Source organism: Schistocerca americana, chromosome 2 (genome assembly GCF_021461395.2).
Source record: "Schistocerca americana isolate TAMUIC-IGC-003095 chromosome 2, iqSchAmer2.1, whole genome shotgun sequence".
In the NCBI taxonomy this organism is placed as follows: Eukaryota; Metazoa; Arthropoda; class Insecta; order Orthoptera; family Acrididae; genus Schistocerca; species Schistocerca americana.
In genome coordinates, this window is record NC_060120.1 from 412,455,770 (window position 1) to 412,470,083 (window position 14,314).

Sequence of the window (14,314 nt, forward strand, 5' to 3'; positions counted from 1 at the left end):
GCGAATGCGTGACAGATGTTTTCAAGTTCATACTCAGGGTGCGCACGGTCACTAATTCCGTGAACCACTAGCAAAAGAACCTTGAGAGGGGGCTAATGATAAATAGCGCATGAAATACATTTGGTCATATACCACAATGTGTGTTATAGAGTCAGTCATATTTTTGCGGGGTTCGTAGCTTCCTTAGTTTGTGGACATCTACGTTTTTTGATAATAACAGACTGAAACAACTAATGTTGGCTACAACAGCTCGACGGTTTAGGAGCATGCACGAAAAAAATCACAATAAAATATATTTGTAACTATCACTACTGTAAGACGTTTTCTAGTGATGATATTATTCAAATTTATGTGAAGGTCAATGTAATTATTATAGCTTAAGAGGGTCCGGAGAGTACCAGTTCGTTTCTCGTCCAGTAGAGCATGGCCTTCGACATAGAAATTAAATCGATTTATCTCTGATGTTTAAATTTAATCGGTATGTCTACCGATTAAATTTGTACATGACGGTCTTTCTAAACTGGTTGTTCAATATCTGAAAACCTCTGGACCCATCGTAGGTACGGTAAATGCATTGTTCTCCACAAAGGAAAGAAAAACCTATTATAGTTGTAGGGTTTCTCAAACCAAGCCGTGAGCTCGATAGAGATTCATACTTTTCAGAGCGAAATATACAGACGTTCAGAGGTGATAGTCTCAACCATTTACTGTATATGTTTGTTTGTCAGGAATGAGAATGTGTTGACGATAGCAAATTATTGGTACTTCTCAACCTATCAATTTCCCATTGTTGTAAGAGTGCCTTCAGTGCACTGTTCATCTAGTGTAGGTAAATTGACGTTCCACAAGTCGACTAACCATGTTTGTTTACTCTTTTCAGACCGAGAGCGATAATAAAGCAGTGCAGTGTGAGAAAGGTAATTCATTGCGTCGATTGCTTCAGTCTTATTCGTATATAGTATCGTCATGTAAACATTGTCCAGCGGGAATTTACAAGTAATGGTGTTAATATGCAGATATGGCACTTGTAGTCGTTTAAAACGTGCAGAGGATCCAAATGCTAACGCTGCATGAAGCTATCGTTCTAGAGTATTTTGCAGTTAGGAAAAGGAGAGAGAGAGGCATATGTTGGTCGCCCCAATACTTGCTTCTGGTTTAAAATAGATCGAAAAACCCAACAATGCCATACTCAGTGCGGCCATGAGACAGTCTTCGTTTTCCATCAATCTGGCAGAAGTGTATGTAATTTATGTCAGTACTCTTGTTACTGTTCGAGAGGAAGGAGCTGTGAGATGACAGAACTCTGTCTCTCCTTCTCCGGTCTGCCTTTCATGCTCATCATAAGACTACAAATACAACTCAATGCGTTGCTAACCCACACTACACAGGTACACAACTGATACTTCACAAAGGTTTATAACGATCCAGTCACCCTCTTCCCTGTTCCCAAGTATTGCGTTCTCTTGACGTGTGTTTTTACGAAAGTCTGATCACGTCGGTGAATCAGAGTGACCTCGGTATGGGTTTGTCTGTCCTCCGTAACGTCCAAATTAGGACTCGCGAACCCAGCAACGACATCTACAGTTTGAAAGCAAATCCCAACAACAATATTTACAGTTGATTCATTTTGAACTAGCTAATTTACCTGAATGAGTTTTAATCTGGCTATCGAACTCTTCTTAAGCGTTTAGTATACAACTATTGGCTCGTCAGATTTAGCAACAAGGTATTTACCGCTCTTCATGGCTTACCTTGAATTATCGTTTTGATAATTTATGTTTTCCACGAAACGTAGTGACTGCACTCATCACTGTAACAGGAACCTTGACTGAAATCACTGAGAAATTCCTCCTGAAAATAAACTCTACTATTAGCTACTTACGGTCGCACTTGTTAACGAGCGAAATTAGGAATTTAGACCTGTTCATTCAACTAGGAACAGTTATTTAAGATATGTTTGAATGAAGTTAAAACTTGCTTCTACGAAGCAGAATGAATCTGGCAAGATATTCATTGACTTCCTTTCCTTAATTTTCAAAAAAACATTTAAAGTTAATATTTGTCATTTCAGTAAAGTTAATATATTCTTGAAACTTTAAAGAACTGACTTCAGGAGCAAATTACTTTTGCTCCAGTACTGCAACAAAGCGATGAATCAAAAATGTGTAATATTCATTCTCCTTAAATTCGCTGCAATATTGGAACTGCAGATTTGAATGCAGGAAGTAGTCATTCAATTTTACATATAATTAAACATCACAAGCTTTGCATATAAATGTCAATTTATTGACGAAAGACACATTTTATCACAGTATGTGTTGAATTTACTCTGGTTCTCCTTTTGGAGGAATACCATATAAATAGTCTGTAGCTTGCCTTCTTATGAACAGTGCAGTTGAGGATGCGGTGCTAAAAACACTTCTGCAAATTCTTCACGTCTCTAATTAAAATGATATAACTGCCCTTATGACGTCTGCTTGAAGCAAAGTGGTGCAATCGTTGCAACGCTGTAAGTTAGCCTGGTAAGCTAATATCCATGTTTTGGTTTCGTAGCTCTTTTTTTTTTGTTCCGTGTTTGAAGTTATAACCAAATGGTTCAATTGGCTCTGAGCACTATGGGACTTAACTTCTAAGGTCATCAGTCCCCTAGAACTTAGAACTACTTAAACCTAACTAACCTAAGGACATCACACACATCCATGCCCGAGGCAGGATTCGAACGTGTGACCGTAGCGGTCGCGCGGTTCCAGGCTGTAGCACCTACAACCGCTCGGGCTTGAAGTTAAAATTATAGGCTATAGTTTCCGACTTTTATACAAAACACTGATTTCCCTTGTTACCCAATTATGTTTTGGCATCTCATGTGTCATTATCAGCGGGTTTTGTTTATTGACAGATTGCAAAGAATGAACATAGTTGGCTTGTAACTCATCCAACAACATGAGGCTTATAGACAGCTGCCTATATAAGACAGACAATGCGTACAGTGGAAGAGCGTTGTACAGAATATCAACGTTGCACTTGCCTACTGCAACCCAGTAAGTCTGCAGCTGCGGAACATTGTATTTCTAACGGACATTCAATGGAGTACGGCAAAACTTCGATTTTGGCCACAGCAACAACTTTTTGGAACTCCATTATCAAATAATCCGTTGAAATACGCATTGTGGGAAATCTAATGAACCGTGATAGTGGTTACCAATTGAATAACGCATGGAATCCCGTCATCTCCGAAATTTGCTCGAGACGAAGATGCCAGAAGACTTCGATAGCTGCGGCCAGGGACGATAACGATGGCAGCTGAGTATTGCAGTTCCACCAGAGAGGGCGCTGTTTCTGGGCGATGTGGCCCTTCAGTCTCCACGACTGCAACGCATGCGCGGCAGTACTATCAGCGCACTATATTAGACGGAGCGGAAAACGTCTTCGTCATCTGCCTCACCACAGTCTTCAGTAAGGCCTTCGAATGAATCCTCTCCCACCGTATCCATCAGCACATTAATCAGCACCACCTTCTCCCCCTTAACAAGTGTGGCCTCCGACCTTCCTTCTCCGCTGAAGACCAACTCCTCAACCGCGTTCACCTTCTCTCCCTCCAGCTTAACTCCCGTCGCTCCGTCATTTTTGTTTCCCTCGACCTCCAAAATGCCTATGGCCATGTATGGCATCCTGGTTTCCTCTTTGAATCCAAACCTACGCCCTGCCTATCGATTTTGTCCCACTGCTGGCGTCCCCCAGGGCTCTGTCCGATCCCCTCTCCTTTTGTATATGGCTGATATGCCCAAGCCACCCCCACCTGTCCACCTTCTCCAGTATGGTGATATGGTGGTGACACCACCTTCCTGGCTCTCTATCCTACCCTCCAACGGTCCCAACACACCCTCCAAACCCACCTTTACCAGTTCACCACTTGGTGTAACCTGTGGTTCCTCCATCTCAACCCCTCCAAAATCCAGGCAATCATCATAGGCTGCACCACCCGTTCCTTCCGTCTCCATGATTTCTACCTCACCCTTTATGGTCGTCCCATCCAGCTCACCTCCACCGTGAGATAGCTTGGCCTCACCCTCGACCATCACCTCACCTGGACCTTTCACCTCCAGACCATCCAGCAGAAAGTCCATTCCCACCTCCGCCTCCTGAAAACCCTGTCTGGCTGGACGTGGGGATTGCATCCTTCCACCATCCTCCACACCTACAAATCCCTCATCCATCCTATCCTCTGTTCTGCCAGTGTTGTCTGGATCTCCGCACCCACCCACTTTTACAAGGCCCTCAAAATCCTCAAACGTCATGTGCTCTGCCTTGCCTTCCGTATCCGCCTTCCTCCCACCAGAGGGCTCTTTTATGAACTCATCCCCGTCCTCCACCTCTTCCTTTTCCTCCAACATCTCCACATGCTTCACACTGTCCACAGGCTTGATCCCCCTCCCACCCCCTGGTTTCCTCCTTCCTCTCCACTCCCCGCCCGTTGCCGTGCCTCTATCGCTGTATGTCTCCCTCTCTCTACCTCCACACACTCCATATCCGTCATCAGGGCAATTTACAGCGCCTCCCCCTCCCAGATAATAAACTTCGCTGTGACATATACCCTTTTTATCAACTATTACCTGGCCTTGTTGCCCCTCTATCCAGGGCCCCGTTTCTCCATTCCCCTCCTTCTCCCAGAGCGGATATTCCTCCTCCCCCCCCCCCCTGAGACCCTGAACCCCATCCTCGCCTCTCTCCCTCCCACGTTCCTCCCTTCCTGGCCCTCTTTGGCGCGTCCCCCTCCCATCTCCGCCCTCTCTTCCCCTCCCTCCCACCCCTTCTCAGTCGTCTCCTTGAGCCTGGTAGATCCTCCGTTTTGATTCATCATCAGTGCACCACGTCAGTGTCGTGTTTGGTGTTGTTCTCCTGCGCGTTGAGAGGTGTGGTTTTAATTGTGTGCGGGCCTTGTACTTAGTTTTACTGTTAGTGATTGTTATGCGCTACGCCATCCGTCGATACTTTTATGCTCCGGTCATACTGCAGCTTGTGTTCTTTTAATTGTCCCAGTCTGTGGTTTTTTGTGTGCGCTACTTTTTTACGGTTTTTATCTGCATTTTACAGTCGCCCCTTTTTGTCTATTGTCTTCCACAACCGTGTAGCTGGTCCTGGCGGAGATTCGAGTCCTCCCTCAGGCATGGGTGTGTGTGTTTGTCCCTAGGATAATTTAGATTAGCAGTTAAGTCCCATAAGGTTTCACACACATTTGAACATTTTTTTGTCTTCCACAATGTTCCCCATTTTTTAAATCTACGTACACCATGTTTTCTCCTTTATGTTATTTGTAAATGTCTTCTATTGTATGTTCTGTGTCTTTCGGCTGAAGAGCAGCTCCAATAGGGAATCAAAGTACAATAAAGAAAAAAAAAGAAAAAAAAAGTCTTCGTCAGTCCTCGTTCGGCTCGCCTGAAGATGGCTGGCAGTTGTCCAGCCGAAATATCGTGCAATGAAGTTTACGACGACCGGTTGCAAGCCCGAAATCTTTTTGAACAGCTGATAACTGTCTGAGACTACTAAACGCAGAAAAGTTAATAAACGTATTCTTCCAATAATATGTGCATATATTAGTTAGCACACATAGTAATGTTCTGCCGAGTGCTCAAGAAACGCCGTCTCATTATCACTGCTGATAGGCTACCGTCACTGCTCAGTCTCTCTACAGTTAACTTTTTTTTTCACATTAATGCTGCAAGGTCACCTCTTACCCTATCTCAACACTGCCCGCTGCCTCTGTATTCTACGGCTGTTCGCTTTTGCCGGGTCGTTATAATTAAATTACAGCTGCTGACAGAGATCCAGTGTGGACTGTAATTATCGCACGACAGCGAAATTTATCTGATACTCTAAGGCGTTAAAGCGGAACCAATTTACGCTGGTACAAAGAAACTGGTTCCAATTTTAGCCACCAGGTGCGAATCTGGCGCGATCAATTCAAGAAAGACGTATAGAAATGTTTCCATATGTAATGGATTAGAAGCGGGACGTGGGCAGAAAAATCAAACAAGTCAGAAAGGCATGATTTTTATTTTATTATTAACCGCCGCTTACAATATTTATCCAATATGAAAACCGGTGAGGTTGACGAGAAGCTGCACCGTTAAATTACGTGATCAGCAGCTGCTTACTGCAATTTCGGTGAATCTGAGAATTGTGTTCCTTCAGATCAGGTAGCAACCAAACGTGTCCTTGATAAACGAGTTCTTTTAGATGTCTCCAGAGCCAAAAGTCACATGAATTCAGATCAGCCGCGCGGGATTAGCCGAGCGGTCTTAGGCGCTACAGTCATGGACTGTGCGGCTGGTCCCGGCGGAGTTTCGAGTCCTCCCTCGGGCATGGGTGTGTGTGTGTTTGTCCTTAGGATAATTTAGGTTAAGTAGTGTGTAAGCTTAGGGACTGATGACTTAGCAGTTAAGTCCCATAAGATTTCACACACAGTTGTTGAATTCAGATCAGGTGACCTTGCAGGCCATGGATCCGAGAAACGCATATAGATAACACGTTTGTAAAAGATTGCATGAAGCAGATGTTTCACTTAGCGAGCTACATGAGGTGTTGCCTCGTATCGCATGAAAACAGTGGTTTCTAGACAGATGCGCTCTTCCAAAGCAGGAGTCACATGCTGTACAAGGGTGGTATCGATAACGTGCAGACATTGCGGTGCACCTACAGACCCTATGAATAAATTCTCCCTAAAGAAGAACGGACCGAGAATAACGATGCTTGTGAATCCACGCCAAACAGTCACATACGGTAAGTGCAATGGCTCTTCGTGCACCACACGCTGTTTAACACATCCAGAATTCGGGAGTTCTGTCTATTGACTGTACCCTGTACTGTAAAACGTGCGTCGTCACTACGTAGTATATTGCCTGGCCACATGTCATCAATTTCGACCCGTACTAGAAATGGAAAGGAAATCCAGAATGTTGCTGAGGATCATGATGTTTCACAGTTTCTGCCCGGCTGGATCTTGTATGAGTACCAGTGTAAAATAGACCGCAAAACGTTCCGTACTGTTTACCATGGGAGAAACAATTCTCGTGGCACTAGATGAGCACCAGCAATACCTGGGGCAAGTACAGCATAATCAGTAACAGCAACAGTAATCTCGTCAATAACTTCCACCAGGATTGGACGCCTTCCTCTTCCAGGAAGCTCACCCATGTTTTCAAAATCCATTATAATTTTCCTTAAACCAATTAATAACATCCGGCCCCTTCTCAGACCTTTCAGTTGCGATACTCTTTCAATGCACCACTGTAATTGCTGTCGTTCACGTTAAACAGTTTCAATAACTGCGCACGGTCTGTCTTCTCTATAGCTATACTATTCACTAAAGTTATGGGTTATTAAATGACCACGAGGACGTCATGCCGCCTTACAAACAGTGTAAAGCGACAGATTTGCACTTGATGTCCGCAACTGGAACTACATTTTTTTCAGCACAGATTAGTTCATGATTAACGAGTTAGCATATCTACCAAGTTTTGCTGCCATACGATAATTACAACCCACACTGGACCACCATGATTAGGTGCACTTTAATTGTAACCACCAGGTAGAAAAAGTGTCCAACAATCAGAATGAACAAGTACGTAAGCTTGACATATCTTATGCCCAATGGCTACCTTCTTCTGTATGATTACGTACTTTACACAATAATTCCTAAATAAGCACGTCAGTTCTGCACTACACGTTACTTATATAGACTTAATTTTGTTATGTTACAAGTTCGTATACAGGTGCTGGCACTTTAACAGCAACACGTTTTCCTCTGTTTAGCAGATTTAATCTCGCGTTCTTGTAAGTGTAAATTCATTCAGTTTGTAGAGCAGTAGTTGCTATTTCGTTTTGTTTTGAAAGCAACCGTCCGTACGGGTAGTAAGCCAGTCTGTCAGGCTCCAGCTCTCGTCTAATATACAACTATAGAGCGTCAAGTTATATGTATATGGTTCAAATTGTTCTGAGTACTGTGGGACTTAACATCTGAGGTCATCAGTCCCCTAGAACTTTGAACTACTTAAACCTAACTAACGTAAGGACATCACACACATCCATGCCCGAGGCAGGATTCGAACCTGCGACCCTAGTAGTCGCGCGGTTCCGGACTAAAGCACCTAGAACCGCTCGGCCACCGCGGTCGGCTTAAGTGTATATCTTATTCTGTGTTTTACTCGTAGTATATTTACTAAATTTCGTGCGTGTTTCTCAATTTAAGAGGTTTAATCTCGCCTTTTTGAAAGTGTAAATTCATTCAGTATCTATCGCACTTTTCGCTCACTGAACAGCTAGCTAGATAGCTCATTAACGCAAGAACGTCCATAGGTGACGCAGTAGGAGGGTAACAAGTTGCATATCTAGGATTACCTGCTTTCACTTCTTCGGTTAGTCTTGCTAGGATAGCTAGGATGTGTGCACGCTGTGTGCGGACGCAGGAGGAGCTGGCCGCAGTTCGCGAGCAGCTAAACGTGCTGTTGGCCACTGTCAATCACCTCCAGGCTGCTGCTCGGGGGTGTAGCGGTGGCGGAAACTCGGGTGCGTCGCATGGGACATCTCAGATGCCGCTTGTGTTACCCGCGGGCTATGCTTCAGGGGCACCTCCTAGTGCACCCAACGCGGTGGATCCGCCATCACAGCAAGGTGGGTGGCGGATGGTAACACGTTCGCGGCGCTCGAGGCGGAAAGCTAACGTGGAGACTGGCCGCCTGGTTTCGCCCATTCACCCTATGAGGGGACAGGTGGCCGCTCCTTCAGCGGGATCCGGGCAGGCAAAGGGGGCAGGGGTTTGCTAATTATTGGGAGCTCCAATGTTAGGCGCGCTATGAGCCACTTAAGCAGATAGCATTCAGGATTGGAAAGAAAGCCAATGTGCACTCAGTAAATCTGCCAGAGGTCTCATCCGAGACGTGGGGGGGCCTGGCCTGTGGCTATCGAGCGTACAGGGTTCAATCTCTCGCGTATTGTGGCTCTTGTCGGCACCAGCGACGTCTGTCACATGGGTTCTAAGGCGATCCTCAGTTCTCACAGGCGGCTGGCGGAGGTGGTGAGTACTGCTCGCCTCAGGTGGGGGGTGCAAAAAGAGCTCGCAATTTGCAGCATTGATCGCATACTTTATTGGGGGCCCTTTGGTTTGGCGCAGAGTCGAGGGTCTAAAACAAAGGCTTCATCGATTCTGCAACGGTCTAGGCTGCAGATTCCTAGACCTGCGTTATCGTGTGGGTATTTGTAGGACTCCCATTGATAGGTCAGGGGTGCACTATGCAAAAGAAACAGCTACTCGGTTAGCAGAGTACTTGTGGAGTGCTAATGAGGGTTTTTTAGGCTAGGCAGTAGTTTGAGGTGCTCTGATGAACACTTGCTGGTCGATATGCAGCAAGGGAAGTCAAACAGCGTTCGGAATAAAGGCACTTCGGCTGTCACAATTTTATTAGTAAACTGTCGAACTATTCGTAATAAAGTTCCCGAATTCACTGTTTTCAAGGAAACTTATCTCAGCGAAGTTATTCTTGCGACCAATAATTTGCTGAAACCCGTCGTGGGAGGCTCTGATATATTTAGCGAGCTGTGGAGCGTATATCAGAATGTCCGATTAGAGGCCATAGGAGGGAGAGTGTTCATTGCAGTTGACAAAAAAAATTGTCTCTATTGAGATCGAAGTTGAGCGTGACAGTGAAGTCATCTGGCCAACCGGTGTAGATGAAACCAAGTTCTGATAATTAAAAAACTGACGTGATCACAAATTTCTTTTAATCGGAGTGGCTGGTTTCAGTCTTTTAAGGATTGTCTTCAGACTCCAGAACGGCAGGTGGACTTCCATGGAGCATGTTACGCCGATCCACGACGCTGAACTGACTGTCGTGTAGATAGGGCGCAGGTGTCATCCGTTCTTGAGTACTGCTCGAGTGTTTGGTATCCGCACCAGGTCGGATTCAAGGAAGACATCGATGCATTTCAGAAGCGGGCTGCTAGATTTGTTACCCTAGATCTGTTACCTGTAGGCTCGAACAACGGCCATGTTACGGAGAAGCTTCGGGAACTCGAACGGGAAACCCTGGAGCGAAGGCGACGTTCTTTTCGAGAAACAATACTGAGAAAATTTAGAGAATCGACATTGGAAGCTGGCTTCCGAACGATTCTACTTCCGCCAAATTAAACTGTGTGTGAGGACCACAGACATACGATACGAGAAATCAGGGCTCATTCGGAGGCATATAAACAGTCATTTTTCCCCTCGCTCTCTTTGCTAGTGAAACAGGAAAGAAACTGACAAGTAGCGGTATAGTGTATCCTTCGCCAAGCACCTTACGGTGGCTTGCGGAGTATCTATGTAGGTGTAAAAGTGTATGTAGAATGCCGTTTCCCCATTTTCGCCAAAGGCAGTGACGTTTTGGGACTGAAAATAGAGATACACGTTCGCCATCATTATTTTATAGAGTTTTATACTGTATATTTTGTTGGCAAAACTTAGTTAATAACTTATCTATAATATTTAAAAAGCATCTCGTTTTCAAGTGAATTATGGAATGGTTTCCACTTCACAGCGACGTGTGCACTGGTTGGAAACTTCTGTTAAGCCGAAACTTCACATCAGCGCACACTCCGGTGCACATTGAAAATTCGTTCCGCAATCAATGCCCTAGATGGTGACTACACAATTTCTCCTATGTATCGTTTCTTCCAAGAGTGGTAGTCCTGCAAGTTGTGCACAAGAACTTCTATTTGGAAGGTGGGAGAGAAGCACTGGCGGAAGTGAAGCGCTGGGGGTGGGACGTGATTCATGTTTGGGTAGCTCAGTCGTACAGCGCTTGCCCCCGGAAGTGCCAAGCTCAAGTCACGGTGTGACACTCAGTTCTGACCTGCCAGGAAACTTCGTAATAACGAATAGCTCATAAGAGCTTCGGGAAACACTAAAGCATTGTGAGTAATTACATCCCAAATAACATTCGTCGTAAGTTAGAGTATACAGAATACTTTTATTCACACGAAAAACTGCAGCATTAATCGATTGTGGCCACCATAAAGTTCTACGGATGTTAATGAAAAGGCAGAGTTAATATTATGTAATAATACATAGCACTTATGAACAACCACTTGCATTTATCGACTGTTGTTGATTTATTACTATCCAAAGAAATATCACAGATCTGTATATAATTGTTGGTGACTGCCGGTAAAAGGAGAAATACAACGAGAAGACCTAAGTCATAAAATCATCTCCTGTTACCCGTACAATATTGAGCATTCTTTTAAGAATGCGTACCACATTGGAGAGGCTACAGTCCTGTCGTTTGGCACGTAAGTCTGCCGTATCACGTGAACTGGAACCCACTGCCTTTTTATATGTGCCACTCAGAAAAAAATGAGAGTTTACTTAACGCTATTTTCTGCAATCAGGACGAGGTACATGAGTTTATATTCGAAGACATACCAGTACCGATGTTCCTCACAGGCCATCATATCAAAGCTGAACAGTGAGTTCCTTCATTGAGGTGAAATGAAACAAATAACATGCATTAGAAGCGCAAAGCTTGCAAGTAATGTGACAGGCAGTTTGTGACGATTAATCAACAATAATGAGAGATATTTGTGACTACAAATGAATAAAGTACACAAAGTGAATTTAAGTTCGAATCGTGGACATGCCCGTTTTTAAACTTTCGTTATGATAAGGGTTTCATGATCTTTTACACATGATTGCAACAAATCAAAAATTTCGGCTTTCATTTCTGACACGGATTTTGTAAGCACGGTATCAATGAGAATGAAACATATTTCTCATATGATGAAGCAGGTCATTAGCCACCACAGAAGAAAATCCATAATTTTTTGAAGTACAATCTCGGCAGTAATGACAGTTGGTGTATTTTAACTCGTCGTCTGGACTTTCCGGGTGTGTGAAAACAGTCATTACGAACGGTAGAATAGCCGACTCGTTGGTTGGTTAGTGTTGAGAGAACCTCGCAAAGGGGCGCTCACAGGGGAAACGTGTCTGTTCATCACTGATTTCGTCCAAGGTAATGCTATTTGCAGTGCATGACCAGAAACGAAGGTGACTGAAGTGGGAGCGTCAGGTGGCCAAATGTTTGGCAAAAATATAGTTTTTTTGGCGCACATAGAACGAGGTATGAACCATTTAGGATCGCGCAGTTTCCAGTCAGTGGCTGTAGCAATGGTAACAATACAGAACCATAGTCCAAGGGCCGTTGGTTCGAGTCTCTATGCGGAAACATTTTTATTTCCATTTGACGGTATGTACACTGCAAATGAGGCAGGCAAACGAAATCTTTGGACTGCAAATAAATTTCCAGTAAGGGAATTTCCATGAGGGTATTTCATGGAAAAAATTAGATTATTTATTATTTCAAATAATAAAACAGAAACAGTTGCCAAAAATTTATTTCTTATTACTCAGTCACAAGTAGTTTCGTGACCATAAACCAATATCTTCAGGTGAAAAACGAGTGAACCTAAAGAAGATATGAAGTTTACAATTACCTTTACTGAATCAAAGTGGAGCAGTTTCTTTACCAGATGAGGACTACGGATCTTAAATCATGATTAGATCTCATGAGGGTAGATAAGAAAAGTTCCCTATCTCCCAGGTTGAAACTGGCGTATAAAAACGCACCCGTCATCCATAAAATAGCAGAGGACGCAAGGCAAGACGAAACCCTTAAAATAAAATGATGGTAAGTAACGAATCCAAAGAAATGGACAAGAAATCCGGAGTAGATCCAGCTTACCAGCAAGTGGAATGAGTAAACCACACTAAACGTTGCTACGACACAAGCACAATACATACTGACGAGGGAAATCTCTCGCCTCGAAGAGAAATTTGGCGTAACAGTTGTATTAAGAAGCTTTAAGTACCACCGTGATGAGGATGGTGAAAGCATTCGATTTTGTTACTCTTACTTTGCCCATTATTGTACTTTAAAACGTACTTGAGAGTCATCAACAAAGTGCATGAAACAAACTGCAGGCTCACAAAAGGTGCATTCGGGGAAAGCAATATCTGGAAAATCCTCAAAAACACATTCTTGTGCTGCGGGATCAAGACAGCTGTTTATAAATATAGAATGCATTCTCATTACCAAAGTCACTGGCGAAAGTTCTTGTAGAGTATGTTAGCCTTCTCGGATGTGTCTAAACTTGGATGCCACAATATTTAAATTGTTCCAAGCATTTATGGCTTCGTTCAGTTTTGCTTCACATAAACGACAACACTGTAAACATGTCAGCTACTTGCTAAGGTAACTGACTCACTGACGTGTTAACCTCTCCTCTAAGACTGCAAGCACTGTTACGTACAAACCAAGGGGAACACAATCACACGCCATCACAGGCGTGGTTAGAAATGTGAGTTGGTCTCTCTACAGTTATGTGAACACTAATTCCTGTTCGAACCGAGAGATGTTCCTTGTTAGTGGCCGGTCATGTTCGTGACAGAGCACCCAGCCGATTTAAAAATGCAGCAAAATGGATAGTGTACAACGCTTTTACCTTACGCGTGGCTGGAGCTAACTAAGTCAGAATAACGACTATCGTATAGTAAGTACTAGACGAAGGCTCGGTTACAGTGCTGTTACACTACGTTAATGGAACAGAGGTCCGCTTCTTCAAAGTGTTCTGTAGGCTCTACGAGGAAGTGCACGTCATAATCTCACAGCCAGTGAGAACATTTCATATGGACGCTTCAGTGTTTCCTGGTCATTAAAATCTGTTAAAACATTAGTACTTATTTACAAGCTCAATATTGAAGCAAAAATGCAAGTATTAAACATAATGATGACATTAAAATGGACTTCATGTTCCTAAATAACTCTTCAAGAGTGATATATTACTTTTGGCCGGAAGGTCCACACCAAGATAAAGAAAGAGCGAGAGTGAAGTTTATTTTTGAACACTGTCTGTTCATTTAAAGTCAATTTCGGGTATTTGTTGAGGTCATCATAAATCTGGATCCCTTTCAAAATATTCATGAGACGCACCGTATCAGCTCTGCGTAATATGTGCAATATTTCATCAGCGACTTGGTTGTCCCCATGCAGCCGGCAGCTGTGAACGAGTGGTTCTAGGCGCTTCAGTCTGGAATCGCGTGACCGCTACGGTCACAGGTTCGACTCCTGCCTCGGGCCTGGATGTATGTGATGTCCTTAGGTTAGTTAGGTTTAAGTGGTTCAGTGTTCTCGGGGACTGTTGACCTCAGATGTTAAGTCCCATAGTGCTCAGAGCCATTTGAACTAATTTGTCACCATGCAGGTGAAAAATGTAGAAACACAGCTCT

At 43.8% G+C, this 14,314-nt stretch overlaps 1 protein-coding gene across 1 annotated transcript in view; it reads left to right on the top strand.

Annotated features, from left to right (window-relative positions):
- Positions 1-14,314, top strand: part of LOC124594090 — a 65,239-nt gene that overhangs the window by 17,464 nt on the left and 33,461 nt on the right. Inside the window, exon 3 of the mRNA XM_047132441.1 lies at positions 881-917. Within this exon, the coding sequence (XP_046988397.1) occupies positions 881-917 (37 nt within the window). The remainder of the gene's footprint in view (positions 1-880; positions 918-14,314) is intronic.